The 10,790-nt window shown below is 39.4% G+C and overlaps 2 protein-coding genes across 2 annotated transcripts in view; one reads left to right on the top strand and one right to left on the bottom strand.

Annotated features, from left to right (window-relative positions):
- The window catches only part of LOC310965709 (retinol dehydrogenase 10-like), a gene marked incomplete at its 5' end in the record, with an annotated part of 3,065 nt that extends 2,725 nt beyond the window's left edge, over positions 1-340 (top strand). Inside the window, one exon of the mRNA XM_083939447.1 lies at positions 209-340. Coding sequence (XP_083795573.1) covers positions 209-326 — 118 coding nt within the window. The 3' untranslated portion in view covers positions 327-340. The remainder of the gene's footprint in view (positions 1-208) is intronic.
- A 22-nt stretch (positions 341-362) lies between these two features.
- cse1l (CSE1 chromosome segregation 1-like (yeast)) lies at positions 363-10,635 on the bottom strand. Its single transcript, XM_083939446.1, has 25 exons — positions 10,543-10,635; positions 9,421-9,513; positions 9,121-9,263; positions 8,809-8,910; positions 8,572-8,717; positions 8,373-8,463; positions 8,141-8,248; positions 7,603-7,695; positions 7,329-7,496; positions 7,114-7,243; positions 6,921-6,986; positions 5,926-6,128; positions 5,712-5,796; positions 5,511-5,572; positions 5,282-5,418; positions 4,570-4,673; positions 4,335-4,432; positions 4,104-4,254; positions 3,814-4,022; positions 3,540-3,637; positions 3,329-3,414; positions 3,087-3,168; positions 2,242-2,388; positions 1,283-1,514; positions 363-1,085 (listed from the first exon to the last, which is right to left on the bottom strand). The coding sequence occupies exons 2-25, from the start codon at positions 9,509-9,511 to the stop codon at positions 996-998; spliced, it is 2,922 nt and encodes a 973-aa protein (XP_083795572.1). The 5' UTR covers positions 9,512-9,513; positions 10,543-10,635; the 3' UTR covers positions 363-995.
- Between the last annotated feature and the right edge of the window lie 155 nt (positions 10,636-10,790).

Here is a 10,790-nt window from a genome sequence, read left to right as displayed (position 1 = left end):
TGCCCATCCCTTATTATACAACTCAGTTATACAGTATATGTAGGAACGGGCCCCTGCTGTCTCTTTCAGCTAAGGGCTCCATGGCCTAAAAACACCCCCTGCTACTATAGATATAGCTATAACTGATGAGAACATATTTACAGAAATAATTGGGGACAAAGACAATAAATTAATGTGGGACTTGTTTTCTTTTCCATCCCTTCTCTAGACTGCTACCTTGGGAAGCAAATGTGGCAACGTATCGCTTCATGGGAGGTGACAAATGCATGCTACCCTTCATCAAGAATGTTGAACTGAAGACCTCCAACGGCCACATCAAATCCTAATCTTGTCAGTCTGTTTTCTAACCGTTTACCATTTCTAACCAAAGGCTCACAATGTTTATTCTTAATATATCAATTTGTAATCTGAAGGGAGAACACAATATCTGCATGTTTATTTTTACAATTACTTAAAAAAGGAGGCCAAAGAGCCAGTAAGATACACAAACCAAGACATATTCATTAAAATACTGCTAATAGAAATGAGGCTGTGATGATAGATCTATGCAAGTGCCTCTTTTTATTCACATAAACAAACAGTGCGGAAACAACAACTAGACAATAACAAATCTACGGGCAACCAGCAACAGAAAACATTATGCATTAGGTTTGCACCAGAGTACTCTTCATAGCCATAAAAAGTAACATACAAAAGAACCGTTAAAGAAATCCCTCCCATATGATTGTGATGATCATTTGTTTCACCATACTGCAGAAATATACCTCTGCTGCTGTTACTGTTATTGAAATAAACTGACAATTGTATCAGAATGTGATATGCCAATCCTTGTTAGCACCCTAAATTCAGGCAAACTGACAATTCCATAAACATATCCACAATAAACCAAATCTATTAAGATTCAAATTCAGCTGAAGCCAGTCTGTTGTGTGACCTGAGCTCACTGTGGCTACTACGGCAGTGTATTGTGGTCTCCGAACACACACACACCCGTTTCAAACCAACTGCACAGAGGCTGCCTGTAAGTACCCCTGCAGGAACTGGAGGGCCTCTGCATTCAGACTGATGCTCAACATTGAGGGAACCTGCACCAAAAACATGGAGACAAGAGGCAACAATCACATATTTGCTTTGTTTATCGTCCTATCATCTACAGTATAGCAGAGAACAGTTATGCACTAACCATAACATCTTGTATTACAAACAAACGTAACAACTTTAATTCAAACAAAATAACCTTTTGGCACAAGATGCCAAATATTTCCAGCATGTCTAAACATACCTTTCCCGGACAGGCGGTAGAGAGCTTGTGGAGTGACTGAGCCAGCAAAATCTTAGGGTTGCCAACGGCGTCTCCTATCGGGTCGTGCTCCTTCCTCCCAGCAAAGGCCAGTTGTGAGAACGCTGTCTGATAGCCTGGTGCGTCCTCAATGTCGATGAAGTGCTCATCATCCGGGATGCTATCATCTTCTGGCAACTCAAATAGACCAATGAGTGCCTGGAGCAGAGGGGTCCTGAACAGACATTAAAACCAAAAGTCATCATTATTGTTTTAGGATTGGTTTGTCTGTTTGTCTGCAGGGTTATGGAAAAACGACTGTCCCGATTTTAATGAAAGTTGGTGGAAGGGTGTCGCATGGATCGAGGGAAAAACCGATTACATTTTATGCTGCATTCATGAAGTGTTGCAATAATCGGGCAAAATGAGTCCCGACTGGGCTGCCTTGGATGAGGGTCTGTGTTCTCTGAGGGCCCTTCTAGGTCACTGGGGGGTTATAAATATATATATTTAACATAAAAAAAATGCAATTCTTATGTAGCTGCTTTGCTGAATAATATGCCATTATCTTTAATTGAATAATTCATTATAAAGAAGTTCTGTATTTTCCCCTCGGTAGCATAAGTAACTTTTTCCATGACTAGACAGCTGAAAATATTTTTAAACTAATGTCCAACTGTATGCGTCTCAGTGCTTTTCCAGGCAATTTCAATACAATGCTTAGCCTGAAGTGAGCATAAAGTGTCTTTTAATTTGCACCTGACAGTCTTAAATCAGGTGGAAGTAGCCCAAGGATAAATGCCAGAAGGCAGACTGTTGGTTATTTTTCTCAGTATGCATCAAAAGAGTATTTCTGCCATATGGCTGTATGAAAAAAAAATGGGAAAACCACATCAAACACAATTGGCAGGGGCATGAACTAAGTAACTGCATGAAAAAAGGAAAGCAGGCCGTTTCCTTACCAGAGTTTAGTGTACTCCGTGTCCATCATTGCAGGACATTCAGTAAGGACTTTTGTGATGCCAACAGCGCATATCTTCTTTTCAACTGGTCCAGACACCTTCTGAACTTCTGGAATGATTATTTTTTCCAACACCATACCAAACATCCTGCAAAACAAAAAGCAAAACAGGACTATAATAATAGTACATTTGAGACACTGGTCTTCTTACATTAAAAATAAGATATACTGGAGACCTGTGTATTATGCATATAAATGCAATTCATTTTCAGTCCCCCACTGATCTCTTTTTAGACTGGTTTAAGCATGAAACAATTTTCCCTATGAGGTGGGGGATAAAGCACTGTGACAGAAGGGAATCAGGATGGAAGGAGGTTGGCAACACCTTTTTCACCATTAACCTGAGTCGCCTGTGAAATCTGTTGTCACCGCTGCCTTCATCCTTCACCACAAGCTACCCTTTTCGCTTAATGGGATGCGACTGTGATAATGAAAGTATCAGCTGGAGACTGACATTAAAATATGTTCTATTTCTGGAAAGTGGTGCTTATGCTTCATTCCTAAGCATTGGGACCGAAGTTTCGGACCTCCAATTAGGAAAAGTGCACTGGAATGCCTGTCAAAGTGGAACCTACTACTAGCAAATTCGGGGTAGGTCAATCTCCCCCAGAACGCAGATTCAAAAAGGAATAGCCAGCTTATGAATCTTTTTTTTCTGTTCGGGTAAATAGAATGTGTCATGTTCCCACTGCCTGAACACTACGCTGATGGATGAACTCACTAAATAAGTAGTCAGACATCAATACTTTGTCAACATATTGTGGCTTCTATTAAAATCAGACTTACTTTGGCTGGATGCTGTCAAAAATCTCCTGAAGTGCTATGGCTCCGTATTTGACACAATACAAGTTGATAAACACCAAGAAGCCTGTGAAATAGACCAGTGTAAACTTTAATACTTTAAACTTGTTAATACTAGAACTGTAGATATCACCAGATAGAAAGGCATGCGTTCAGTCGCTGACTATGTGACAGATTAATAGCTCTGAACAGAACATGAATGTTGGTAATGAGATGGTTGTACTAACTCTTGATGAACTTTGTGGTTTTGGAGCTTTGTAGCCTCTGGAAGAGCAAAATGAAGATCTGTTTCCTGTACTGAAGAATAGATTCCCTGGCAAAAGAAAAGAAACAAACAAGACAAGTTTACAAAACATGTCATGACCTAAAATAATTCAATTTCACCAGGTACAACATTTTATAGATGATTCACCGGGAACACAACTATAATGGACTTACGGGGGCATGTGCTCTATGATGCCGTTAAGAAGGTAAAAACCTTGGTGATCGTTGGCCTTTGAGGCAATAAGCTTTTGGAAAACTCCAAGCAATCCAGGCTGAGAGAGAAAGATGAACAAGACAAGATCCAAGTGTCAACATACAGGCCACACAATGAATGAATCATACAATCTTTAAATGCTCAGAATAAAACAAAAAAGAGGCACGATCGTTATCAAATGCAGACGACTAAAACATAATTTTCTCTGCTGTACACAACACTGTCACCACTTACTATTTTATCTGCAGCAGAGCCGGCAATAGAGGCACCTCCCTTCTCCAGGTAAGCCTGAAGTAGGCGCACCAGAGGGGGGATGTTTCCTGTCCGTTCCCATAGCACAGGCTGCAGCAGGTGAGGGAATAACGCCATGTAGGAAGAAGGAATAGAGTCAGAGTGAATCTCTAGGAGGAGAGACATCACCTGGAACACGTATGGAAGAAACTCTGCAACAGAGAACAAAAAGGAAGGATTAGTGCAGTTACCTCAATCAGCCAGCAGCAGATAAATCAGGTAAAATTACAAACCCTGGACATCGTTTTGAAGGATCTCAGTGAAGACAGGAAAGAGCGCTGCCTCAAAACTGCAGACTGTGGAGGGGTTGGCCTTGCAGGTGATCCGGACAGACAGGCACAGGGACTCAAACAAGTAGTGGTTAAAGTGAGGCTTGCTGGGATTCTGAAAATAGAGGAAAGATTTTTGGAGTGAATAAACCAGCCTCATGGTGAATCTATCTAAATAGCAACAAAGTGTTTTACCTTGCTGACTAAGAGGAGCTTTTGAGTGAGCTGACCAATCAGAGTGGGAATGTAGGGAACAATGGCCTCCTGCAGCAGGGAGAAGCTGCGCATGATGGCTACAAAACAAACAAAACCGGAAAAAAAAAAGAGGAAGACAAGATGAGGCTACTTAAAATAACTTTGGAGTTGGTCTGATGCTGACTGGCAAACAGTAATGAGGAGCATTCAGATAACAGAGGAGAGTCAGGTTCACCTTTCATGATGTATTCATTTTCTGATGATCCAGTCATAGCCAGTGTCTTGAACAAGTTGTTGAGCAGCTGTTCAGTAAAAGGTGCCATCTCTGTAGGTGTGATACTGAAAAATAAACAGAGGATGATAAAATAATGGGCTAATAGATATAGAGATGGACACAGAAGCATGAGCAGACTTTCAGAACTTTAATTTAATCATCTTCTATAAAACTTTGAGAGACTAATGGAACTGCTATTATTGAAGTACTGTGGGTGAAGGTAGGGTGCAACAGATCTCTGGAGAAAATGTAAATGGGTATTCTTCCCAATACAGACTATGGGTGATTGCTTGACACATACTAGTAAATACTACATATTTATTAAAAGCTCACTTCATCTGATGTGGTTTAGATGTATTGCTTGTACATTACCCTTATATACTTAATTCAGTGTTAAAAGTGAACATATTATTAAATCTATAGGCCAAATCCATTTAATATAATGTGAAAGCAGTCAGAAATGTTCTTAAATATGGAGACATAAGCCTTGTTCTAGACTGGATGAAGACCCAATGGTTACTTAATTTAATGGATCACAAAAAAAAGAATAAATTCCATCTTACATCAATATTTTAACAATACACTGTATAATTACTGTTAACTTTTTATGCATTTGAAAAGACTGAAATTGTTTTTGATTCATTAAAATATCACTTTAAAGCTTGATACTTACAGTGTGGTGTTGTTGGGGCCTCTCATGGTGAACAGCCTCTCCAAAGCATGCGCAGCGTAAGTGTGCTCCACTGTGCTCTCTGCCTGCAGGTGACAGATTAGTAGAGGAACTGCCTGCAGCAGCTGCTCCTTAGGAAGCTGAAGGAAAATGACAAAGACGAAGCCTGTAGTGCATTCACTTTGCCTTTTGAAATTTAACAAAAAGTTGCAGAGAAAGTAACACTTTATACCTGGCTTCTGAAGATCATGACGTACTTGATGGCATCTGCCTTCAGCACTGGGAACTCATTAACTACAATGACAATTGGTGCTTGATGTTGACATTCATATTTCACTACAGTTCACTGAGCCAAACCTGAAGTAAGCCAGCTGCTGTAAAACACAATTTTGTAATTCAACATAATATTGAGAAATGGAAAAATTATTCTTACCATTGGGGGATTTTAAGTCTGAGAGAATGTGGTTCACAAAGAATTCATTCAAATCCACCAAGTCATTGGCTTGTGTTATTCCATGCTGGTGAAAGAAAAGACAGCAACTTCAGACCGAGCAAATTAATCTTATTATATCAAGCGCAGATTAATATTTATTGTATCATCAGTTACATATATTCAATAATCATCTAAAACTAAAAGTCAACAATACCTTCTGTGTCTGTGCTTTGGACGCCAATGATGTGACCAAATAAATGGCGGCATCTTTGTGCTTCCAGTTCTTCCCAGGGTTCTTGGCATACTCTCCCAGCATTGAGTTTACATAGCCAGAGAAGATTGCTGTGACAGGGCCCTCGAAAAATTTACATAGGCCTCTTACCAAGTCACATGCTGCCCTGCGACGAGTGTCTATGTCTGAGGAAGGATTGGAAAAGGGTTAATGAGGGGAACGAGAGTATCATTGGCACACTTCTGTTAACTGTTCATTATTTGTTTGCACATGGTGGTCTGTAACAGCCTCCGACCAAAAGTGGTTTGATATATGGCAAGTGAACTTGAAAAGCAAGGGTTGTAAACATTATAACCCTGTATATTCAATTCAATTTTATTTATAGTGCCAAATCATAACTAAGTTAAGTTATAATAAATAAGTTATTTCAGGACACTTTACAGAGTATAGACCACACTCTGACTGATATTCACTGCATCCTCTGAGAATGTATAATTAAGATAGGTTTCTGTGACTTCTAAATTATGGATAGTATGTGTAATCAATACATCCGTTTCTTTCTGCGAGTTTGTTCCTGAGACTGCAAATATTTATATGACCTAGTTTTTGTCCTTTCCAGTGTCATTTGGCTCAGCTTCTTTTATTTTTGTGTTGTTCCCATTTGTCTGGATTTTAATTATATATTTGTTTTCCATTATGATGCAATGTTTACCTGTGTGGACCCCCAAGAAGAGTAGTTGCAACCTTAGTAGTGGCTAATGGAGATCCAAATAAATAACAACATTTTGTACATGGAAAGTTTCTATTGAAACTTTTGATGTAAGTGTTCAAACAAAACAACCAATTGAATGAATAAATATGCATATGTAGTTTAACTAATCTTATATGCCAGGAAAGACACTTCCTAAACGTATGTAGTCCATTTATGTGAATAAGTTACATTAGGGGAGGTGATAAGCAATAATCTAAATATTTACCAGATCCTTCAAGGTCCCTCCGGATGTATTCCTCAGAGTTATCTTCAAAAGCCTCCTCATCTGCACCTAATCAGGCATGACAAGCCATCTGGTCAGTATCATACACAAGTACGTGTTGGTGTCCAAGTAATCAGCCATCTACTGATGACATTTCCAGGTGTAATCCGCTAAAGAGAACAAAGAATTGACTTACTTCTAAACTCCATGTTGGGCACAATGACCTTCTCACAAATGCTAGTGAGTATATCCTGGTCCTCAAATAGATGCTTGTAGTGTGGCCTTTCACAGACTGATGCCAAGAACTGGATAGCATTGCTAACGAGCTGCAACAATGACAAGGTGTATTGTTAGAACAAGTGAACTTCAAAAAAAGAACACAGAAAAACAGTTAGGCATCAGTACTCTCACCAGGTCGTATTTGACTTCCTGACCAGTGGAAACTAAAAGGTTCCAGATAGCAGTGACGAATCGTGGCAGATACGGCTGGAATTCTTCATCATACTTCTGAGCGTAAAGAGCCGCATTGTCACAGATCTGAGACTTTAGCAGCTCCAGTAGACCAGCTTCCTCCTCATCCTACAGAGTTGTCACAAGAGACACAACCATTAAAAAAAACCTAATAGCACTGCAGTGGTGAAGATGTATTAAGTGGTAAAAAAAATAAAGTAAAAAAAAAACTCACATCTGTTTGTAAAAGTTTATTATCCAATGTCAGCAGGCCGTGAAAATTAGTCATCCACGTTTCCATGTTGTCCTCAAAAAACTCTGGAAGGTCCTGTGTAACGATACAGAATACAGTTGTAGGCAAATATTTCACATCTGATGAAAGTGTCATAGCACGGAAAATCCAAAAAACACTTCTTACGTGCATGTTAAAGACAGGAAAGATTGTCAATAATGGAAGCTAAAGTGAACAGCTCTGTTGTAGTTCACAGGCCCTTAATACAGCATACTTTTATAACAGCTGTTTCAAGCTGTACAGAAAATATATGCAACCAATATGCCTATCAAAAGTTGTTACTTCACACCAACTTTCAGGGCGCCCTAGCATTTGCAGTTTCCTTGATAATTTGTTGTTGCATACATGACCACCAGAGGCACTGTGTGTGTGTGTGTGTGTGTGTGTGTGTGTGTGTGTGTGTGTGTGTGTTTGTGTTCAATGAAATCTGCTGTATTTTTCTGTTTGATATGGTGGTATTAAATACGCAACTTGAACTGACCTGGAAGTTCAGACTGTAGAACAGCTTGGAGATGAGTGTAAGGGACGAGAAGAGGACCCTCAAGGCATTGACGTCTGTAGCATGAGTCTGACACAGCTCGATAGTGGCCTACAGCAAAGAGGAGAGAAAATTAACTATAACTACTATTTTCATATCATGTCCATCATATTTGTTAGATGTTATGTAACAACGTGTAGGTGTTCTGGTAATTAAACTGCAAGTCATTACAAACCTTGAAGAGCGCAGTGAGGGGTAAGGCAAATGTGTCCAGCACTAGTTTGATCTCTGACCAAAGCTCATTTGACTTGAACTCATGGCGATACCTTGATAAAAATAAAACGGGGAACATAATTAAAAAAAAAAAAAAAAACATATATTCTGTTTCAATGGTACTATTAAAACATTTCAAACCACAACGAAGTGATCTCTACCTCTTGAATAGGGAATGTGCAGTACGAAGCACTCCATTGATGATGTGGAAGTCTCCACTTCTGAAGCGAGTCACCATCTCAGTTAGCAGGTCGGGCCATTTTTGAGGGAAATCTTCCCTTCCTATGATACTGATGGCATCACTCAACTGGAAATGCAAACATGGGCTTGGTTGAGCATCTTCCTTTACACCTTCAAATTAGACTCTTTAAAAGGCACTGTAACATGTGAGGATGTACCTGTTTTTGAATCTGTTCTGGGCTGCTTAGCATCAAATTTACTATGTTTGCTTTGATCGCTGTCCGGTCTGAATCAGAGACTTTGTTTGGTTCATCTTCAACCTTTGGGAAAACAGAACACAAAAATAGGATAATCAACTCAGTTGAACAGGTCAACAAGATCAATGGTTCTGTTCAGACTCTGCACTAAATGCCACTTTATAGTTTGTCCCATACTGCCCCAATCTGATGAAAGCAAGCCGAGTGAATCTAGACATACTGTATCTACCTACAAGAGACTCGAGTTAACGATATGTAAACTTGATTGCTCACAATGCGCCAATTTCTTTTGATGTAGTTCTTGAAGGTAACAGCAGCACATATGCGGATCACAGGATCTTGGGACTTCTCCAGCAAAGTGAGTAGTAATAAGGAGTAGTTAGGGCTTCCCTCCACAGACTCAAGAAACTTTTCAGCTATGAAAGACAAAAAAACAGATCAACACAAAGCAGGTGGCGCAAAGCAGAGATTAGACAATCGAGTCAATACTTTGCAAAACAGGTCAATGAGAAAAATATTCTTTAGAAACCGTATTATGATATGCATGTTCATGCTATGCCATTAATGTATTACCTGGACGTCTGACTGTTGGGTCTGAGTCCAGTGTTTTCACGAGGAACCCGGTGAGTGTTTGTAGGTTTGCGTCGTTCAGTTCCATGGTCATAACTAAAGGAGAGAAAAAACAGCGAGTAAATTAATGAAATAAATAAACCACCAGCATCTGGCAGCAGTTAACAAGGCTAATTGCCTCACCTCACATAGATAAACTTGGACTGATTAAATATATTTACGCAGTGGGTTATTAAAGTGTACTAGTTCCTATAAGATGATCATGTTACTGAAAACTTACCAAATGAAATGTGTGCTTAATTTAACTTTGTTTTTTCAATTTAGAAACCTTTATTTAAAATTAGGAACAAAACAGATATTCATACAAATACGATCAGTATGCAAACGATACATATGAAATATAGCTAAAAAAAACAGTACACAAACATACATATACAATAAATTAAATATATAACAGATTTAATCATGAATAAACAATGAAGTTAAAATTTAACAGCTGAGATAATTCCTGTTGTGATTAAAGCGTCGTATAGTTGCTATCTAATAAGTAAAGGCCATTCAAATCATGACACCAAGTTTAATGTTACAATGTTTCTGCTAGTTTCAGTCATAGCCGTTGATGTTAGCTTGCTAGCAGCCAACCTAGCTCGACTGGCTACTTAGCCGACATGATCTCAATTGGCACTGCTGAGTCCAGCCCGGTTCGTGTAGTCTGATGTCAAAGCTAACAGTTTGTATGTTGTCTCAGTCTTCTGCAAAGTGAAGTATAAGCACATGGTGCTCGCTCTATCACATTAACTTGATCTCAAATAACGTTATAATTAACACAGAAGTTATCTCTTGAGCAAGTGTCCCGAACTAACAATATAATCACAACATTACCTAAAGCGCCATGGAAAGTAAGAGCCCATTTTCAGTGAATAGACTGATCCAGAAGCCGGTCCACTAACAGTCAGTCTGCTAACATTAGCACTAGCATGCTAATGTGGCTTGTGCTAACCATAAAGTTGGCTAATTTACAAACATTACGCATTTGCGCACAAGTTATTGGACTACGAACCAGTTTACAAGTTTGAATCCTGTTTGACTGGCGATAATAAATGTTAAAGCATTGGGACGTCTTACCGTTAATATCTGTCAGGATGTGACGGGGATGCGTAGCGCCTACTTCAGCCGCAGAGAAGCCGCTGACTCGCTGAGGCTGTGGCTGTTGCAGTTTAAAACGTTTGGGGCGAAAGGAACTGCGCGGTCAGTGTACTGCGCAGGCGCAGATGACAGCCGGGGTCTGTCAGACACGCCCCTTCCTTGCTCTCAACCGCAACAACTTCTTTACATAAAATAAGTTTACATAAAAACCTCATTCCGAATTCAAA

This window comes from Echiichthys vipera, assembly GCF_963691815.1.
Source record: "Echiichthys vipera genome assembly, chromosome: X".
NCBI lineage: Eukaryota > Metazoa > Chordata > Actinopteri > Perciformes > Trachinidae > Echiichthys > Echiichthys vipera.
The sequence above is the reverse complement of the archived record's forward strand: the minus strand, read 5'-3'. Positions and strand labels throughout refer to the sequence as shown.

Coding starts and splice junctions, on each gene's coding strand:
- cse1l (XM_083939446.1), bottom strand. CDS start 9,511: ATGACCATGGAACTGAACGACGCAAACCTACAAACACTCACCGGGTTC. Junction 8,249..8,372: donor CCCTCACTGCGCTCTTCAAG/GTTTGTAATGAC, acceptor TCTTTGCTGTAG/GCCACTATCGAGCTGTGTCA. Junction 1,086..1,282: donor CTACCGCCTGTCCGGGAAAG/GTATGTTTAGAC, acceptor TTTTTGGTGCAG/GTTCCCTCAATGTTGAGCAT.